This window comes from Manacus candei, unplaced genomic scaffold (genome assembly GCF_025592945.1).
Source record: "Manacus candei isolate 608988 ecotype Guabito, Panama unplaced genomic scaffold, ASM2559294v1 h1tg000151l, whole genome shotgun sequence".
NCBI classification, from domain to species: domain Eukaryota; kingdom Metazoa; phylum Chordata; class Aves; order Passeriformes; family Pipridae; genus Manacus; species Manacus candei.
In genome coordinates, this window is record NW_026138199.1 from 442,287 (window position 1) to 464,403 (window position 22,117).

The 22,117-nt window shown below is 40.0% G+C and overlaps 1 protein-coding gene across 4 annotated transcripts in view; it reads left to right on the forward strand.

Moving 5' to 3' along the window:
* RLF (RLF zinc finger) overlaps nt 1-21,453 on the forward strand; it is a 51,261-nt gene extending 29,808 nt beyond the window's left edge. For 2 of the 4 annotated variants that reach the window (XM_051772231.1, XM_051772230.1), the window contains exons 5-8: nt 1,947-2,149; nt 8,066-8,202; nt 13,463-13,604; nt 15,594-21,453. In XM_051772231.1, the coding sequence (XP_051628191.1) occupies nt 1,947-2,149; nt 8,066-8,202; nt 13,463-13,604; nt 15,594-20,327 (5,216 nt within the window). In that variant the 3' untranslated portion in view covers nt 20,328-21,453. The remainder of the gene's footprint in view (nt 1-1,946; nt 2,150-8,065; nt 8,203-13,462; nt 13,605-15,593) is intronic. The other 2 variants (XM_051772232.1, XM_051772233.1) reach the window with 1 other exon arrangement.
* Nucleotides 21,454-22,117: the final 664 nt, after the last annotated feature.

Consider the following 22,117-nt stretch of genomic DNA (forward strand, 5'->3'; position numbering starts at 1 on the left):
AGAGAGATCTGGATAGACCAGAGAACTAGGCAAACACCAACCATATGAAATTTAACAAGTGCTGAATTCTCCACCTGGGACATGGTACTCCTGGTTATATGGACAAACTAGGGAATGGAGACCAGCCCTGTGGAAAGAGATCTGGAGCTTTGGGTTGACGGCAACTTGAATATGAGTAAGCATTGTGTCCTGGTAGCCAGAGGGGGCTGACTGTCCTGGGATGCATCAGACACAGCATTGCCAACCGGGTGAGGGAGGTGACTGTCCCTCTCTGCTTTGCACCAGGATGCACTCACCTCAAGTCCTTGGGGCAGTTTTGAGTGCTTCGATACAAGGACATCAGATTAATAGATTTGTCCAGAGGATTGTGGCCAAGGCACAGAGAGGCCTTGAGGCTCCTCTTTGCGAGGAGCAGCTGAGGTCACTTGGCCTGTTGAGCTTGGAGAAGAGAATGCTGAAGTGTGACTCCATCACAGTCTGCACCTTCCTCAAGGGGGCTGCGGAGGAGGAGGTGCTGATCTCCTGTCTCTGGTGACCAGCAACAGGACACAAGTATCGGCGGAGAGGCTTGGAACAAATCGCGCACAGGCCAATGTGGTCAGACGATGTCCAATTTATTATTTAAATGAGTTAACTTTTATAGAGTTTAGTTTGTTCCGGGTACATGCTCACAACAAGGTGATTGGATAGCTCAGTCTGTGCACGCGTCTCATGCCTTCAGTTTATTGGATTTGGTGCTCTGTCCACACGGCCTGAAATCCTACTTGGCATGCAAAGTCCCTTCTATTGATCCGCCTTTAGGGGTTTTCCGAAATCTTGCAGGTGTCTCATTATCTCCAGTTTCTCAAGGCTTTCTTACTATAAACATACTATTTTCTCAAACCTTGTAACTAAACACACAGCTAACAAGTATAAACATTGCATAGTTTCACACAGCTTGCAACTTCTGAAGTCATGTCAAGGAAGGCCTAGAGAAATGAAGGAAAAATTGTTCACAGAGTCTTGCTCTCCCAACACACAAGGACATGGAATGAAGCTGTGTCGGGACAGCACAGATTGGACCTTAGGAAAAGGCTCTTCCCCCAGGGGATGGTTGGGCACTGGAGCAGGCTCCTCGGGAAAATGATTACAACACCAGACCTGCCAGAGTTCAGGAGCATTTGACTGATGCTTGTAGTCATATAGTTTAATTTCAGGTAGTCCTGTGAGGAGCAGGTCCTTTCCAACTGAACTTTTTTTCTATGATAAACACCTGGGAAGAGAATCAAACTAAATCTGTGAGGTTTTTAATCCAAATGAGTACATTTTGCTAACTGCTTACAAAAATAATCTGAAGTTGCATTTTTACTATTGAGTTTTGAATTAGTTATCAAGTCTCATAATGATTAGTTGTATTTGTTTGATCTAGAGCATAAGCCTAGCATGTCTTAAACACAATTCTTCAAAAGTACTGCAAAGATAACATTTTCACCCTCAAGTTAATTTTGTATATTTTTGCATTATGTGGGGTTTTAACAACTTGGGTGGAAAACTCTCTAGTTGAAAAGCATGTAATGATTCGTTTAAAATGTTTTTGATTCTTTGGAATATGAAGCTACAGTTAAAAGGTGAAGATTCTGAATCTCAGTTAAACTGCTGATATCTGTCTGGTGTGATCAGTGTCCTTTAGCCATTGCTGTGGCATATGTCCTTACTACCTTAATGGTACTGTCTTTGGAGGGGGGTGGAGGATGGTGTGTGTCTGTATTCTATAGCCCAGCATTCTTTTCCGGCACAGTTTGGCAGAAGATATGCCATTGCTGTCACTTCCAACCATGCCTAGAGTTTCCTAAGAACACTGACCATACTTACACAAGTTTGTAAAGAAGTGTGAATGCAGTGAGACAATTTCAATTAAGTGTCACCTGTAAATTGGTCTATTCTCAAAGGCTTTTTTCTTTTCCTAGCTAATAAATTGATTACACGAGAAGGGCCTTCCTTTCTGCAGATGCGAATAAAACATTTGATGAAGTCAAACTGCATCCCCCAAGCCACTTTCTTGTCAAAATTGTGTGCAGATTCTCCAGAAATTGCAAATGTTTCATCTTTTCGCCAAGCCTACATCACATGTGTGTGTTCAATGCTGCCTAATGAAGACTCCATTAAGGAGGTTAGTAATCCGTAGTCCCTTTTGAATGTATATTTATCAAACATTTTAGAATTTATTTCTGTAATACTAAAAACTGAAGCTGAAGAGTGAAACTGTTGCAGCAGAGTTCCAAAAGAAGAATCTATTGCAGACTGCAGTAGGAAAGAACATTTGTATGAACTGCTGCTGTGGATAAAATGTGTGGATAGTATGTATTTATGCTTGCATTAGAGGTTAGATGTTTGAAATCTTAAAATAAAACTTGTAACTTCAGTTCCAATAGTAAGAAAAATATAATTGGAAAGCTGTCTTTTCTGACTCAAAACAATGGTACCAGAGCAATTGCTTTTCTTCTAGTTGTTCTGACCTAAGAAAGAGAAGTTTGAAGAAAAAAAAATCACAAAACAAACAAAATCCACTTTAGTTCTTCCTGAATTCTAAACTCGTTTTTAGCAATTAGTCTTCCGGATACAATAACAATCATAGCAATGATTTGTGTTCACACATTGCCATAGTAACTGTGGTCACACAACTGATTCTTGCCTCTGTTGCCTCTTGACATCACACCCCTGTTATGGGATCCGTCTCTCTTGTTAGAGTTGTATGCACTCGGTGTAGTTTTAAATGTTGGACTTGGGCATTTTAAGTAAACTTCAGTGAAACTGGGGGAAGCCTGAGATATTTAAAAAAGAAAAGAAAAGGCAACTCTGTCTTGCATTTCCTACATGAGTACCATAGTGTTCTTGTTGTACGTATTAACTATTTTAATTAACATTCCTTTAAAAATATTTCTTTTGAAATATAAGTATTTGCATAGGTGTCTCTTGAGTCTGCACTTTGAGCCAGATTCCCCTCAGTGTGCTGTAGGAGCAGGGAATGCGTTTAACAGCTCACTGCAGACACAATCTGCGTGCTGGGGGTTTTGGAGTTTATGGGTAACTTGCAGCATGTTCTCTGATTGGATTGACTGCTGCTGAGGAATGACAGAGAAATCATATTAAAATGTTTCCTTTTTAGTTTAATTTAAGTGTTGTGAAGTGTAGCTGTTTTAACTTGATACTCAGAACAGTCTTTTCTTGCCAGTCAAGTATAAAAGTTGAAACAGAGATTGATTAATTGAATCAGGTTATGGTAATTGCTGAATTAAACATTTTATGGGAAAGTGAAGCCACTAAGCATCAAAGGAGTATCTTAAAACAGTACAGTTTATTGACTTAACTGGACCTGTAGCCAGCGCTGCGAAAAGTGTAAAGTTAGTGGTGTTCCAATGCCAGAAGCTTGTAAATAACTGGCAATATAAGGATTTGCATGGCATGTGTTTTTGCATGCTCAGTCACAGGTGTTGGGCAGTTGGCACTCTTACAGAATTGCTGGAGTCCGAGACTTCTAAAACGCTTTCATTCACACCTTTGTTTTCAGAGGCAAGAATTCCGTTACACATGCATCTTACCTACGATCTTCCTCAGGTAGAAAGTTGTCAGGTCTAATGACAAGTGGGGAAAAAGAATGGGAAAAGGTGAAAGATGAAGAGTTCAAAGAATGGCAGCTGTTAGGGAATGAGAGGTGGCAATGACCAAAAACCCACCAGGGGAAAGAGGGAACAAACTGCAATGAATGAAACAAGGGTTAAATGAAATTTGAAGTTCAGAGTAGATGTAGAGGAGCAGGGCTTGGCTAAGAAAGTAAATGTTGCAGAAGGGTTGAATAGGAGTGAAGATAGCTGGGGGAGGATTGGAGAGAAAGAATTTATATGGGAAGATTAGACAGTGTATGATCATCCCTTTACAGGAATTGGAGGTGATTGGGGTGGTTAAGTCAGGTGTGGAAGTTAAATTACTGAGTTCCTATAAGTTAAGGCTGGTAAACTACTTATAGCTATGTCCGTAAGCAATAACATATATATACACATACGTGTGTGTGTGTGTATATGTATCTGTATGTGCATACATCTGTAGAGATATGTACACACATGTGCATGCGTGGCTATGTATGTATGGTTATAATTCTGTGTATGTGTGTGTATACACTGTGTATAAAGTTGTCCCTTGCATTTCTGGTACCTCCTGGCACCTTGAATTGATCCTGAGGCACATGTGTAACAAGGAATAAACCTATAGAATTGTTTGTTCATTAGAGTCTTGTGCTGCTCTGTGAGAATGTAGAAAGTAACAGAATTCAAGGTTGATGTCAGGCTGACCAGTTCCAATGTTTGGCTTGAATTTGCCAATTTTATTGGATCAATTAAAATCCTTATTAAAGGAGTTCTCTTACACAGTAGTTAATTAAGTAGCTAATAACACTTACTACTATTGCAAAAGCATGAAGCCCCAAATGTTCCATAGTCGAAGATGGTTTTCTCTGCAAGGCAAGTGCCAGCCACACGTAACAATAAAACAAGGTTTTCAAATGCCACAACCAGTTAAATTAAAGCCAAATTGAGTGTCATCTCTGCTGAATGTTAACATCTTTGGTAGGTGACATGATCTTCATATAGCCATCTCCTATTGTCAAAGTAGGGTTGTTTACTTTGGACTTCCTTTGGGAAAGACTGTTCCAAAGTCTTGAGAGTAAAGCACTTCAGGGAATCTGAATTTAAGCAAATGCCCTTTATCCCATTCATAAAAAATTCAATTGTGAAATAAACAGTCATCTTTTGGAGGCCCTCTACAAATAAGGAGTATTAACATGATTCCTACTACAAAATGGTTGGCGGTTTAGGTTAGTGTAGGAAATTTTTATGATGACATAAAAAATGAAGTAGTATTGTAACGTTACAGCTTTTTCTTCAAACTAAAATGACACAGAGGACAAAGACTTACATGGTTGTATGTTCTGTGGAATAACTTTGAGGAGAAAATTGGCATCCTTTTTAACAGAACACAAGGAGGATGACATCATGTTTCAGCAATTCTAATTAAAGATAACTTGCAGTCTCGTAAGTTTCATTCATAAGTTGTTGGGTTTGTAACAGAATAAGGGTGGTCAGCATTGCAGGTTTAGTAAAGATGCTTTAATACGTGTCTGGTTTCTCACTTAATTGACTGACAATATTGCTGGATGATTTCAAGCTGTGCATCTGGACTTTTTGTCTCGAATATTAAAAAAACACCCAAAATATAAGAAAAAAGCACTCAAGCAAAAAGCAAAAGCCCCAGGGTCTGAAACGAGATGAATCATCATTGACCAAGTTTGAAATAAACAGGACTTGAAACAAATTGCCTTGTTGCTTACTCAGTAGTTAATGTCCTGAATGTGAGTTTGTCCAAAGGGAACACTAGTTGCTCTGTGAGAAGGAGAGCAGCTCTGATGTACTGTGTGGCTGCAGGCTGCTCCGAGCACCAGGCAGCATGTGTGCTGGAGCTGGTGTTGGTCCTGCTGATCCAGTGCACAGCAGAAGTTCCAGGTCTTCCTACAATGTAAGTCTGAGTGAGGAGTAACTGCTGGCTATTTAAAAATGTGGGGTTTATAATTCTGCAGCGTTAGAAATAAGTAGGGTTTAAGTTTGTAGGTTTTAAAACAGAGGTGGTGGTGTTCAGTGATTGTCCTTTTAGTGGAATTGGTGATGAGTATGATCTCTGTCAAGTGATGTCTGGCCAAGTAACTCCCAGGTAGCCTGCCATGTTGTCTTCAGATCTGTGAAGGAAACATCCTGTATTTACAGGCACTGACAATTTTTATTTTTCTAAAACTGAAGATTTGGAAGATCAGACTTATATCAAACCACTTGCAGGCAGCTTCTGCATTATTTAAGAATATTTACTGTAGTATCGAGGAGATGGCAGTGTATAATTGTGAAAATTATCAAAGACAAAACTTTGTGTCACTTAACTTTGCTTTCTGAATTTGCTTTATAAAATATGCTGATGGAAATTGTAATCTATAAAGAATAGGAATAGCTGAGTGGATAGAGATGGTAGAATATTATGAGAAGGCTGGAGTTGCCCAGCTGTCAGACATGTATTCACCTAGACTTCCCACCCAAACTGCAAGGCCGGTGTACCTGTAGGTACCAAAGGTTGATGACAGCACAAGAAAGGTACTACTGGCAAGGAATGTTACCAGTAGCAACAAGATAGCATACAGCAGTGTCCTGTTAGCCACAACAACCCTGTTCTCTCCTGGGCAGTGATGAACACCTTCACCGTTCTGTCATGTGGCCATTGGTATGGGCTTGCTTTTCCGCCCTCCCCAGCCTGGTAGAGGTGGCAGTTGATTTGCGGATACTGTTGGGCTTATTATCTCTTGGAAGAATGATATCTGTCCCCTTAAACAGTAAAGCATTGTCCCTTAAATCAGTCCTCGAGGTTTCTCTATTGCCAGCGGTGAGTAGGGGCAACCCCCTCCCCCCAAAAAATAATGTGCTGTATTTTACTTTGTCAAATGCAAAAGTGACACATCTGCAAACCTTTGCAGCTTATGAATTGCTCTAGAAATGTCTGCTGCAAAAGGTCAGTCTTGTGTCTCAAGTTAAATAGCAAAAGTCAGTGGACCCTATAAGATGTTGACACAGCTCAATGAATTCCAGTGTCAGGCCTGAACAGGAAACTGGGGTAATATCCCTTCTTCTGCTTTTCCTGTTGAATGAGATATCTGTGAGAATTAGTTTATTTTAACTTCCTGTTGTTCATTCTATGTCATTATTTTTCATGATGAACAAGACATTTGAAATGTTTATAATATGAACAGCTGTTAAAAGTAGGTGTTGCTAGAGTACAGACTGTTCTGTGGAACAGATCCAGTGGAAAAATATATTAAAAATAGTGTTGTCTTAATAGTAAAAACTCTTCATAATTACTGTTTGTGGCTTATGACCAAGCTAACTTCCTGGTTTGATACACAAATATGTATTGCCTTAAGTAGGCTTTCCAAAACTTCCATGAGATTTGTGTTTCCTTGTCATGGTTTAACCCCAGCCAGCTCCTAAGCCGCTCGCAGCCACTCGCTCACTCCCCCACCAGCAGTATCAGGGAGAGAATCAGAAGAGTAAAAGTGCAAAAACTTGTAGGTTGAGATAAAGACAGTTTAATAGGTAAAGCAAAAGCAAAGCAAAACTAGGAATTAATTTGCTGCTTCCTGTGGGCAGGCAGGGGTTCAGCACCTCTAGGAGAGCAGGGGCCCATCAGGCATAACAGAGACTTGGGATGACAAACACTGTCACTCTAAATGTTCCACCCTTCCTCTTCCCCCCCCCCCCCCTTATGTAATGAGCATGATGTCATATGGTTTGGAATATCCTTTTGGTCAGTTGGGGTCACCTGTGCTGGCTGTGTCCCCTCGCAACCTCCCATTCACTTCCAGCTTCCTTGCCAGTACAAAAAGCAGAAAAAACCTCAGCTCTGTGTAAGCACTGCTCAGCAATAACAAAAACATCTCTATATTATCAACCCTGTGTCCAGCACAAATCCCAAATGCAACCCCATACCAACCACTGGGAAGAAAATTAACTCTAACGCTGCCTAACCCAGCACAGTCCTCTAAACAGTTCTGTTTTTAACATTATACTTTGGAGTGTGGTTGTTCAGAATCAGTACCTACAGACAAAGAGAAAAAGACTGGCTTTTTCATAACTCTTGACCTTTTTGGACCTGGGTTCTAATTTTCAAAAGTAACACTAGAATGCCTGCAAGTGCTGCAGAGGGAGGGTATGAGAAGTCTTAGGCCTACGATTGCCACATGCAAGTATTTTGCTAAGTTGCCCAAAATGGAAAGTTTGTCCCAAAGAAAACTAATACTGAGAAGAGACCAGAACAAATGTGTAAACTTCTCATGCCATGCTGTAGCTGGAAAGTGTGGCACGAGCTCTGGGTATTAAAAAGAGGTGTGTAGTATTTTGTTTATGTGTTTGTGAGACCATTTCCTTTGATACAGTAAACACACATTTCTTTTGTAAATGTGCTGAGAATAAAGTGCTTTTTCTTTTAATTTTTTTTCTTTAAGATTGCAAAGGTGGATTGCAAAGAGGTACTGGACATCATTTGTAATCTGGAATCTGAGGGACAAGAAAACACTGCATTTATTCTTTGTACAACGTATCTTACTCATCAGCTTCAAACAGCAAATGTGTATTGCTCTTGGTAAGTATAAGTATTGCTGCTACTGCTAACTGTTCCTCACTGACTTCAATGCAAGAGAATACTTAGAGGAAGTGAATATATCCTGAAGTTGAGCAGTGTATCAGACTGAAGTGCTTTCTAGATAACTTGTGACAAAATAAATAGTTGCTACAGTAATAGAACAGTTAGAGAAAAGTAATGTTTGAACCATTTGAAAGTGAAATGGCACTCACACTGTTGGTATGAACGGTACCACTTTGGCAGGGTAGTAGATCTGTCAGTGGTGCTGGGTCAGTGCTCTCTGAGTTGATATTCTATAACTGACAATTGTAGTACTAGATCTTGGCCGAATTGTGACTATAAAACTTCTCTGCCCTCTTAACTGGCTGGAGATTAGAGAACCTTCTGCGCTTCTGTTTCAGCAGTGGTAAAATCCTAGAGCCAAAGCAGAGGAGGTGGTTTCTGCCCTTTGCAAAATGGATTTGTAGTTATATAGTTATGGCTTTCAAGGCATGGCTAAATCTGTAGTTTTCTCCCATTTAAAATCCTGACCTGGATAAAGCTTTACATAGGCAGACATACTGAGAATATCTTGGGGAATTTGGATTCAGGTAGCTGTGGCATTGTTCATCAACTCACTCCACGTTTTAAAGCTATTAAGAAAAGTTTTTACAGCACTGCAGTGTCTGCAGGATGATTGACAGTTCAGCCTAGTCCAGTCATCTGTACAAAAAGACCAGAAGTATTTACATAAATATTGCTTCTACTTCAGGCCAGAAATGTCTTTTTGAGCAAAAGCATACCTTGTAGAGAGAAATGAACTTGTGGAAGACACAAGAGAGGAGAGTTCACCACACTTGAAGTTCTAGAGAATGTTTTCCTCTAGAATTCTCTATCGAATTTTGTCATTAAAGATAAGATTAGAAGAGTCATGTTCAAAGAGATACAAGGCTAGAGTCCACCTCAAGTTCTCTTCTTAAAAAAAGAAACAAACAACTGACATTGTTCTAGGGTGAGTTGTATTACTTGCTGTTGTCCAAGAAGACTTATTCAGTTCTAAAAGCTATATCCTTAGGATGCAAGCAAAGAGGGTCAGACTTCTGTTGTTGGACTGTTGGGACTGGAGAACAGACTTGAGGATGTAGCATTTATTGTTACAGAATAACATCTCTCTTTTGTGAGGACAAATGTGAGTAGTTTTCTTTGCTTGCAGTATGAAGTCTGAACTAAAAGTAGTTAGAATTTCAATGAAATTTTCAGATCCCATAACTCTAATTCAAAGCTGTAGATTTCTCATCTCCTTGTCAGTCTGACCCTGGGTGGGTCCTGCCTCAGGTTAACGCTACACAAAATACGGTGCGGCTGTAACTGAGTAGGTACTTTAAAGTTGGCTAGCCTAGGTGACAGGCACTGAAGTCTTGAAGATACACAGTCCAGTAACATAAGTTTGTCCCTGTTTACAGAAGGTTTGTGTCACTCATGCTGAGGTCTCGTTATTATGTCTATACTGTTAGTTGTTCTTGAGAAAAAAGGTGCTGGGTCAAACTGTGCTGCTCTGTCCATGCATACTGCAGGTACCCCCTCTTTTGCTGTCCCAACACACTTCTCAAGTTCCAGCTGCCTTCCCCAGGGTGGAGACGGGAGAATGAAGTCTTCTGTCTAACAGAAACACTGACATTGTATAGATGTATAAATTCAAGTTCTAGTACTGTACTTAGCAGTCCTTGTACAACAGCATTGCACACAAATGATGCTGTCTGGACCCACTGGAGAGAAAAGCTTCCAGGATGCTGGAGCACAGATGGAAGAAGTCACCTTCTGATGGACTCCTGTCTTGTGAAACTGGTGTAATAATTCTTGACCACTAGATTGCTTCTCACTTTGAGGCTTTATTTAAAAAATACTGTTGCTTGAAAGTCAGGATGCCTTGCTGGTCTGATGGTACACAGTGGTTAGATGAAGTGGCCTTTTCACTGACCTCCACCTGTGTTCCTGGGGACAGCTGTGGATTGAGCACTTATTTAGCCACAAGGTAGATGAATTCAAGTGGCTAATAAGACATAAAACTTTTAATTTAGAGGATTGCTTTTGTCAAATCAGCCAGTTTAACTGATGAGGCATGACATTCCACGTTACAGATTTAGTGAGCATTAAGGCTCACAAAAATGAGAAGCTGTGCTCCATGCAAACTCTGGAATTCACTGAAATCATTGCAGGACTGATTTGGATCAGTACCCTGGAGAAAAGATAAGGTAATGTTGCTTTCACTGCATTGGTAAATTAAACTCCATCAAAAGCATGACATGCCAGAGCAGGCTGGAAAGACAGGAAATGTGAAGGCAGACTCAGTGGATATTTGGTATCATCCTGCAGCTAAAACTAATGTGGAGGAACGACATGCTAGTGGGTGCTTGCGAGCCATTATATAGGCTTAAATATACACTTAATGAGTTAAATTTAATGCATAAACATATACAGTGCATAAAGGACGAGTTAAATTGAACACATTCTCCTTTCTGTGACCAACTGCTGTTTTTAAGGAGCAGCAATTGCTTATTTCACTTCAAAGAAGGTCTTATCTGGTTCAAACAGGAGTGTAGTTGAATGGTTATTGTACTCCTCTTGATCTGCTGATGATTTAGACTCTACTTAAAATTTTTCTCCCATACTCATTCTTGAGCCAATCCTGACAGTTTGCTGCTGCTAAAAAGCAAAAGGTCCATTCTTGACAACTCACAAGGCTGCCTTATCTGTTGTCCTGACTCTGGCCCTTCTGACTTGCGGTAAGCACATTATCTTACCCAGCCAAAACTGCGTACCTTTCTGCAGATTAATGCTGATTACCTAGTGGTCAGACAAGTTCCATGGGACAAGTGCAACACTGGGGCTTCTGGAAGGTGTTAAACCTCTTCAGCTGTAATTAATATCACTCTGTCTAGGAAGGGAAAATCTGCCTCCTTTCCCTCCTGTCTTCCTTCAGTGCCTCACCATCTCTCTGATGGTGCAGTGCTAACTCCCCATCCCAGCACAAACCTCTGACTATGATTCTTGCATAGTTGGAGAGGTTAAGCTGTTTGAATAGCTTAGCTTAGCTCAGATCATCCTGGAGCCTCAAGCCTGTACCTCCAGGAGATCAACAAACCATCTTGGTACGTGAGTTAGCTCTCGGTGTCAAGCTTTATTTCACAGCTGAAGATGAAAGCAAACTTAGGTTTGTATATGTTATTCCTCACCAAAATTGGAAAATTTTGCACTGGTTCTTGCTGAGATTCATAAAACAATATGTAAGGCTGCTCTTAAGACTAGAGGTACCTGCTGTGTTTGAAACTTTGTCGCAGAAGTAGTGCTGCTCTAGGCAGTGGTTCTGAGTGAGCTGATTGCCACAGTGTCCAGGCAGCCAGGCAGTTCATCAACCCATAAAATAATCTACCTTTACCGTTAACACAAGTTGCCTTAGGTGTTAACTGTAGCTAAGCACAGCTTCAAAAACCTCTCTCTGGTGTGATATGTTGGTAAGTTTATTTTTTTTTTACTTCTAAGTACTGCTAGATATCTGTCTGTCTGGAGATCTTTCTGTTCTCTGCACTGCCCGAATACTTGGAGTTGTCTGGTTTTATCTTTCCATATATGTGAAGATTATCTGAGGAACACTTCTTCATCACCATCCTTGATCCTTTCCAGCAAGATGCTTTAGCTTTGCAGAAAGAAAGGGTGGTATGAGAAAAAGAACAGAGCAAACACTGAAAACTTATTCTCAAGGCTTTTTTGCAGAGCACTAAGAGGTTACTCAGAGTGAAGCCCTTTTCTTGCTATTCTCCCAGCTCCCAATGACATCAGTGTAATAAATAGACATATAAAACGAGTGATGTCTTGATAAAGTATATTTCAAGTTCATTTTTTTCTGTTGTAATGCTGAGTTAAAATTTTTTGTAATACTTTTATATATATATTCTGCGCTTTTCTTGCATGAGCTTCGCTTCATACAGTTCCTCCATATTAGTCATCCTGATGTTTAATTAAATTTTACATTTTGTCAGCTTTTGGGGGCTAAAGGGTAGTAGAAGACATTACTGATATTCTGAGTGTCTACCTTTTTATTTTTTTTCTCTCTAGTTCTATTTTAGGATTTAAAATTATAACATCCTGGGTTGTAATGCTTGTATGGTAATTCCTCGTAGGCCTGTCTGGCTTCTCAGCTGTCTCTTCCTGGTTATGAAAGGGTGTTAATTGCATTTCAAGGCCTTTAAATAATGCAGACAAAAAACTCCAAACAAAATTCACAAAAACTGTTACCAGTAAACATTGTCCATTTTTGGGCAGTAAAATGATATCCCAGATCTGATCCAGGATAGACCCCATTCCCTTTCTTTAGGCTTAGTGTTGAAGAGTAGGATTGCAGTAATACAGAGGAAGAACCTCACCAGTGTTTGGTTTAAAGTTTTCCTGGATATGTGTTCTTGATAGTTGGTTCTTGAGGCTGTGACTGACCTTGCACCTGGAAACCTGTGTGTGTAGTTTATGCACACAGTGGGTAAGTTAGCAAAGGTCAAGTTTGCTCTATCAAAGGAAGAGAAGAAAAGTTTTTTTCAAATTATATAAGAGATATGGTCTTATGGCTTTACTACTCTAGTGCTTTTGGGCACTCCATGTGGTGGCTGAGCAACAGCGATAGGTTACATCCTCCATTGGCTGTGCTACTTTGGTTATAATAAATTGCTTAACAAAACAGCTTTGTGCTCTCATGGTATGAATAGCAAAGTACAGAACTGCTCACAGACAGCAGATGCCTTCAGCTTACAGATCCCTTATGTGATGCTTTGCAAAGGGTGTTCTGTGGGAGGGCCCTTTTAGTTGGCAGCCACATCACCTGGATGCAGGTGTCAGCAGCTAAGCTCCTTGCCTAGTGGAAGAGAAGTGGCTACGTTCCATTATGATTCATATTACCCTTTTTAAATTTCTGTGTGAAAAGTAAAAGTTCCACAAGTGTGCGACTGTTTTTCTTGTCTAGAAACAAGGTCCGTGCAGCAATAGATGCCTGTATTAAATGAGATGAATCCCAGTGTCTTTCCCCAGTATTAGATGATACGTTGTGCTTTGATCCTGTGCTTGTTTAGGAATAGTCCTCTTCAGTGCTGCTTGGAGATCAGGACCTGATTGAAATGTGTGCTGTCCTTGAATAACACTTAAATTTTTCCTGGAGTCAACTCTGAACCGAAGTGTGTGACTGCACAAATTGTGTGCATCTACAACGTTCTTACTTTCTGCTTTCAACTCTTTACAGGGAACTGACACTTTTCTGGAGCAAGCTGCAGAGAAGAATAGATCCTTCTTTAGATTCCTTTTTGGAGAGATGTCGTCAGTTTGGCATCATTGCCAAAACACTACAGCATCTGTTTTTCTTGATAAGAGTCATACAATCTGAAGTAAGTAAGCTACAGTCCTGAGTCTTTGGACACAGCCAGAGCTGTTTACATGAATTTATTATTTTCTTAATAATTCCACTGAACTGATTAGAAATATAAATTATTTCATTATTCATGCTTTCTGATTAAGTGCCCAATAATGTACTAATAAAAATCTATGGAAAACACCCGCCATTGTAGTTTTGTGTCAGCCTGATCCTGTGAAGTGATCACAGGATCAATGTGGAGGGTTAGTTTTGTTGCTTTGAAAGTACATATGATAGAATTTTGCAAACAAAGCATAGCTGTGTTTTGATCTACTGCCTGTTCAGAAGCCAGGCACACAAGAATTTTCTGCAACATCTCTAAGAGATGGAGACTTGACTGGAATGTCTCGTATTTTTGTATTCCAAGAAAATACATCTTCCTCAAAATATGTGATACAATCACATCTGGACTTTTACTTTCTATTCTGATGCCTCTCTCTAGAATGTCACAGAAAGGTGCAAAAGATGCTTGACAGCAGTTTTTATAAACTCGTCATCCCCGTTTAAGTACTAACAGAAAGACTAATTGATCTCAGGAGGCCAACCCGGCATGCTCTTTGCATTCTGACATGGCCATGGGTTAATTCAGGTTTAAGATGGATTAAACATACAAGATTCCTTTTTTCAATTCCATTTCTCTCCAGTTTCAGATTTGTTTGTCTGTGAGTCTCTTTCACTGTCTGGAGTCAATACTGTGACCCAGATGAGTTACAGAGTGTGAGCTGACAAGAGCAGAGCAAGTGCCAGAGCTCTGGTTTAGAATCAGAGTAGAATCAGAAGGATTGCATAATTGTCCTTTTGACAGGTCATAGAGTCCAGAACTCTATTTGGCAGAGATGCATTCCACCAGGGATTGCACAGAGATGTATTTGGTCCTAATTTCTTTAAAGTTGGCCCATTTCTACTTTTAAGACATGCATGAGTGTGCACTTTCTATATAAATCATAATATATTGGTAACTATATACCAGGTTTTTCTGTGTTTCCTGCCAACCCTTTTAAATTTCTTCTGAATTAAAGAAGCACAGCATGATGTATGGTGGGCAGTGAATGCTGAGTATAAGAGCTTGCTAATTCTGTTAACCTGTTCTTAGTTCTTTTGGATGATTACAGTCTGGGCTGGTGCAGGTGTGGTTGTGGTAGCCACATGTCAACTCTCCTAAGTTGTTCATAAGTATCTTCACTGTTACTTATCTTTACTAAAAATGGCTAAATAGTTACTGCGTGCATTCAGATTCTTTATGCCGAAAAATATGCCTTTGGAACAAGGTAACTTTCAATTTTGTCCCGGTAGAATTTAGAATATATAATTTCTTAAATCAGCATGTGATTAATGTAAGTATCTTCCCAATACTATTGAGCAACACCTCAGAGTTGCACAGACTGCTCAGAAACTGTTTGGAAGTGAAACACCAGTTACCTTCCTCATGAATCATTTCTGCTACTGTACTGCTTGGAAGGTTATTTTATTTCAGAGAGTGAATTTATGTAAATTTCCTTATTACACAGTACCCTATGTTCTGAATTAATATCCGGTGTGGATGGTGCAGGAGGGATGTACATAGATTTACACCATTCTCTTTCAGTTATCTGACTTATGGTTGAGAATCACTCAGTTAAGAGAGAGAGGAGTTAGAAAGGTATTTTGCAACATCTAGTGCCTAAACTAGTTTATGTGACTCCTCCAGACTGCATTAAGTGTGCAGTGGTTCCCATTGCTTGAAAAGCAAAAGAGGTTCCTCACATAAGATAAACTGCGGCTCTCTAGAGAGTGCTCAGTGACTCCAGACACTTGATGCTCAGAAGCCCAAATGCATTCAGAATGAGCTGTAGTCTGTTGGATGCTCTTATTGCACACTTTTTTTTTCTAGAAAGAATGTACTTATTAAAGAAAAGTAACATTTGTTTGGTGACCATTTGTTGTTTGTGTTTTTCTGTTGTTGGTTTGTTTTTTTTTTTAACAGGCAGAAGAAGCGGGACTTGCTGTGTCTGTTTTGTTATGTGTGAGAGCCCTTCAGATCAGATCCAGTGGAAGCGATGAAATGAAGACATCAGTGTGTAAAACAATTGCATGCCTTTTACCAGAAGACCTTGAAGTTAGAAGAGCCTGTCAGCTTACGGAATTTTTACTGGAGCCAACATTGAGTGGATTTAATGCGTTGGAAGAACTCTATATGCAACCAGACCAAAAATTTGATGAAGAGAATGCAGTGGTTCCAAATTCACTCCGCTGTGAGCTGCTGTTAGCTTTGAAAGCATATTGGCCATTTGATCCTGAATTTTGGGACTGGAAGACTTTAAAGCGGCATTGCCTTAAACTGTTAGGGAAGGTAGCTTCTGATTCCGAAGATGATGCAGGTTGTCATATGTCACTCAATGAAACTGACATGTTAGAAACTTTCTTTAGTGACTATGATGAGACAAAAGAACACAAATATTATGATGGGAAAGATACAATGAACCACCCTAAGGAAAAAGCAAGAATAAAAAAACCAATTGGTTCTTCAGAAAGATACCAGAGATGGCTTCAATACAAATTTTTTTGTGTGCTCTGCAAAAGGGAGTGTATAGAGGCCAGAATACTGCATCATTCGAAGATGCATATGGAAGATGGTGTTTATACGTGTCCCGTATGCACAAAAAGGTTCAAGAGAAAGGAATTTTTTGTACCACATGTAATGGAACATGTTAAAATGCCACCTAGTAGAACACACAGACCTAAAAAGAAAATAATTCTGAAAAAAGAGAGATCACCACAAAATACAACAGCTTCTAGCAGCCCACCCCCAGCATTTCAGGAAAGGTCACACCAGTTACAGTTCCCTGAAAGCTTTGACAATGACACACATGAATATGTCACATTCAGCCAACTGGAAAATTGCCAGCTGCAAGACAGAGACATCTACCCGTGTCCTGGGACAGATTGTTCTAGAGTGTTCAAACAGTTTAAGTACTTAAGTGTACATCTGAAAGCTGAACATCAAAACAATGATGAGAATGCAAAACACTACTTGGATATGAAAAACAGGAGGGAGAAGTGTGCTTTCTGCCGCCGGCACTTCATGACATCCTTCCACTTGCGGGAGCATGAGCGCGTGCACTGTGGGCCTCAGCCATACATGTGTGTGTCCATGGACTGCTACGCCAGGTTTGGGTCAGTTAATGAGCTTCTCAATCACAAACAAACACATGACGATCTTCGCTATAAATGTGAGCTAAATGGCTGTAATATTGTTTTCAGTGACTTAGGGCAGCTTTACCATCACGAGGCACAGCACTTCAGAGATGCATCATACACTTGCAACTTCTTTGGTTGCAAAAAGTTTTATTATTCAAAAACTGAATTTCAGAATCACCTCGCAGCGCATAATATCCAAGTGTCAAATGGGGAAGGGAAACAAATGCTGAACCTTGAGAGGTCGATTTCAAAAGACAAATGCAGTTATCTCCCAGAGTCTCAACTGCTTGAACAATCTGAAAATTCCAATCTCAATGATAACTTGGATCCCTCAGGCTCGCAGGAAATTCCAGAAGTGAAGGAAGAATCTCTCTCCGACAGTGAAGATCTAAACAGCGAAAGTAACTTCAGCCTGCATTGTGGGGAGCACAGAGCAGATGCAGCAGTAAGCAAAGGTCAGGTGTCTCCTCTGCTGCTTGAAACAGTGGCTCACAGCCAGTCAGTTCCAGGTTTAGTTGTGTCCCAGGAAGGAGTCTTCCATCCAGCAAATGTGAAACAACAGTGTTCCAATGTGGCGGTTTGCTTTGATGAAAAAACCCTTTCTTGTGGTTTTGAAGGCTGCTGTTCCATCCACAAAAATTCCAGGAGTATGCAGAAACACCTTCGAAGGGCCCATCCATACAACTTCAAAGGTAAAAGAAATATGGAGATGAAAACTAAATACTTTCTCAATCTGTTGAGTGATGCTCAGGACAGTAAATCCCCTACAGACATGAATACAGAGTTAGGTCATAATTCCGATACAAATGCTGACTCTCCAGAAAGTGTGTGTTGTGCTGTAGATGGTAAAGGAAGCAATGGTCTGAGGGAGGAAACTTGTCCTTCTTCCCCAGAAACGTCTTTTTATGACAGTTCTAAAGAATCAAATACTGAAGATAACATGTTGGAACTAATGTTAGGTTTGAAACATCTAAGCTTAAAAAATGCTAACATTCAGAATTCTTCAAGACACAAACCTTTTGGAGGCTATTCATCTCGGGATGCCAAGTGCCCTGAGTTAGTTGATGAAACTACCTCAAAATTTCAGCTTCAAGAGCAACAAGATAATTTACCCAGCCAGTACCTTACTCAGCTGGCAGCTAAACCATTTTTCTGTGAATGTCATGGATGTACATGTGAGTTTGTGACCAGAGAAGCTCTCTTAATGCATTATGTTAGAAAGCATAACTATTCAAAGGAAATGGTTCTTCAGCTAAATATGTTTCAGCATCGATATTCACCATTTAAGTGTCATATTTGCCAAAGGTCATTTACAAGAAAAACACACCTTCGAATTCACTATAGAAACAAACATCAAATTGGCTGCGAGAGGGTGGCTCACAAGATATGTCCTAATGAAAAACTTGATCATGTAGGTTTATGTGCAGAGGACATGCATAAAAATGGCAGTGCTCCAGCACCTACCTGTGCAAACAGCGTTGGGTTCACTGATCATTCAGACCACTCTGAACAACTGTGTCACCCGAAGAAGGATGACTGCTGTTCTGAGACAGACTTGGAGTCCAATGAAGAGACAGACAATAATGTAACAAGAAAAGCGTCTAACATAGCTTCTCTGGACACTCATAGGGAAGAACTGGAAGCAAGACAGGGAAGAGGAAGCAAAAGAACAGTTGCTAAAGGAAACTTATGCTACATATTGCATAAGTACCACAAACCATTTCATTGTATACATAAAAGCTGCAACTCGGCATTTACAAACCAGAAAGGTTTGATACGCCATTACAGAACCGTTCACCAGTACAATAAGGAACAGCTCTGCTTAGATAAAGACAAAGCGAGAACTAAAAGGGAACTTGTCAAATGTAAAAAAATATTTGCATGCAAACACAAAGAGTGTGGTAAGCGTTTTCTGTGTTCTAAAGCTCTTGCTAAGCATTGTAGTGACTTCCACAATGAAATCTTAGAGGATCAAAAACTGCTTTCTGAAGCTGAGTCTGCCAGATTTGCTTGTAACCAAGCCCACTGCCCTGCTGTATTTTATACGTTTAATAAGCTTAAACAGCATCTAATAGAAGAACATGCCAACGAAGAAAAATTAAACAAAGATTTTGAAATCCATTGTGACCTTAATGGCTGCAATCGAATTTTCACAAATTACAGTAACTATTCTCAACACGTGTATTTCAGACACAGTGAATATTATGATAGTCTCTTTGGAAATCGGAAAGAGGAGGACGATAATGAAGATAAAGATAAAAATGAGCAAAATTATTTGAAAGACAGCTTTGACACAAGCAAGCAGAATGGAAAGCAATTAAAAGAAAAAGTTAAAAGAATTAGCAGAAGTAGAGAAAAACATTTGCTGAGTTTCAAAACAAAAGAGGAAGCCCTACAAATGTGCAAAGAGAAGTCTAACCAGACCCAGTATCCCTGCATGGTCCAGGGGTGTCTGTCTGTTGTCAAGCTGGAAAGCAGCATAGTGAGGCACTATAAGCGCACACACCAGATGACCAACGTGTATATAGAGCAGCGCCTTCAGAAACTTGTTCTTTGTGTGAAATGTGGCATCATGATTGAAAAGCAGTCTTGCTCTGACACAGCTTCAGACATGGATAGAAAAGGTGTAGAAGTTAACGAGGATAAATCAGCTAATCCTGAGCCTGTGCAGGAAAGTGACAAAGCTCCTGTTCCAGACCCTGCCAGTGATCCTCCAAAAGTGAGCAATGAAGACCAAAAACAAAGTCCACCTAGTAGTGCGAGTTTTGATGCCAGTGCCTTTGTGCATTCAGGCACTTCAAAATATAACCACAGTTCAAACAATACCTGTTTTGAAGAGCCTAATGTCAGGGAGACAGCTGTGTCTAAAACTGAAGATTTTTCTGAAAACAGTGAAAGAGAGAATAGCTCTTGTTTCTCCAGTTTACAATTAGAGTTGCCAAAAGAGAAAGACACAGAAGGATGTCAGCATAGTGCAATTAATCTGAATGGGAAAAGAAATGTACTTTGTGCTACAAAAGACAAATTTCAGAAGCCTCCAGTGTCCAAACCATTTGATTTAAAGACATATAAACCAATGGGATTCGAGTCTTCATTTTTAAAATTTATTCAGGAAAGTGAGGGAAAAGATGATGACGATGATGATGATTGTGATGAGGTAGTAGAATGGGAGTCTTCTGAGCAGTTGCCAGTAGATGAAACCTTGAAAAAAGAGGGAGACAGTCAGGGGGATACACCAGTAAACAACTTTGTAAATGATGAAAATGTAATCATAACCCCGAATAATTCTGGGGAATTAACAGAGATCCAGCCCTTGCTGTCAGAGTCCTCATCTGCCCCTTCTTTAGAAAATCTGAGGGCAATCCTGGACAAGGCCCTAACAGACTGTGGAGACCTTGCCTTAAAACAGCTGCATTACTTACGACCAGTAGTTGTTCTTGAAAGATCCAAGTTTTCCACACCTCTCATAGACTTATTTCCAACAAAAAAGGCAGATGAGCTGTGTGTAGGAAGTACGTAAGTAGCTTTACTTAGAGCGTATTGCCTCCACTACTGCTTTATGGGGAGAACTTCAAATTAGAACAGTAATTGTTACAGTACACACTTTTAGGTTAGTTTAGACTGTTTAATTCCATGAATGTATAATATCTGTCAAAAGTATTGGCCAAGTTAATTTAGCTCCCCCAATTTTTTCAATGAACAATGCTGATTTTGGTGCTATTTAACACATCAGAATACTGGGGGCTTCCTCTTGAAGAGTAAATGTGCATGATTGTATATGGAACAAGTACTGGGGTACCAGGGTTTGGGGGGTGATGGAGTTATTACTTGACTTGAATGTGCACCCTAGGGTGCTTTGTGTAACATATTGTACACTACAGCATCTTATATTTTTTGAGTTATGAGTTTCAATAAATTACAGTTTTTCACCCATTTGTTTACTGTACAGTAAATCTTTAATGTGCTTTAGTTGTAATTGAGTTTGGGACCATTCTGAGTGCATTGGAAAATGTTGCTTAAGTTTTATGCATTTGTAGATAATTTATCAGACTGATGAAATAGATACGGAAAAGTAAAGTATTACATTTTATTTTACAACATTCTCTGTGCTTTTTTCACATTTGAAAGATTTATAGTTAGTACAGGCAGAAAGCACTTGCCAATTAGGGACAAGAAAATCCGTGTTCCTTTAAAGGCAGAAGGTGCTTCTGAGACTGTATGGCACCACCTGAGTGTGTGACGAGTGTTGCCAGACTTCCAAGGAAGTTGTGTCATATGAAAGTATCAGCGCACATTTTGGGTTCCCCGGTTAGCTTTTTTGGCAGTGAATAAAACCTAGTTTGTCAGTTCTTTTTATAATTGGAAAGATTCTGGGACCACAGAAGTTGTCCAAAAATAAGGAACACAAAAGTTTTTGCCTGGCATGGTGGAAGCTTTTCTGCTTCATTTTAATTCTGTGACTGAGTTTGCATTTCCTGTGTGCTCTTCATGTAAGCTCTGCTGCAAACTTGCCACCAAAGAACGGTACAAAATCATACAAAATTACACTTATACAATCCTACTGTGCTTAAACTGTATATTAAACTTCTTCAGCGTTCCAGCTTTTCTATTAAAAATTTAGTCCTGCCACTTGGTACATAAACAATTTTGCATAATACACATGAATTCTGTGACATTTCCATAATCCCATGGAACAAGTTGTGTGTGAAACTTTCATTTCCTCAGAGATAATTCTGCTCTTGCCAAATGAGTTACCGCATGCATGTAAATCACCACCACTGCACACAGGGCAGGCTGGTACCTGTTGCACATGTGGTGTTACAGAGCCCATTAAGTAGGTTGCTGCTGTTCAGTTACTGCTATTTCCATAGGCTGGGATATACCACAGGAGTAGACGGAGACAAACATCATTTCTGTCTGCTAGATGTGGAGACAAGTCATGCGACACTCCTCAGTCCAAGAGTTGCATTTAGAAAGTGGTGAGTGGGTTTTCCTCAGGGGCTGCACAAAAGCATCTTGGAGGCATTTTCCTGAGGTGATGTGGCACCCCATGCACTGCCAGGACTTTTAATGAGTGGGCTCAAGGTGTTCATATTTTTGTTGAAAGATACCAGTGCAGCACTGGTCAGTCAGATCCTTCCTTGTTACAGAAATTATATCTTGCCCAGTTCAGAGACTGACAGTGTATTTCAGATTTTGAACTCCACTTGTTTATCGTCTAGGTAATAGGTGTCACAGCATCAAAACTGTACAGCTTGAATCCACATCTTTATCCCAATTTCTTCTTGGGCTTGTCTGATCTAATTGCCT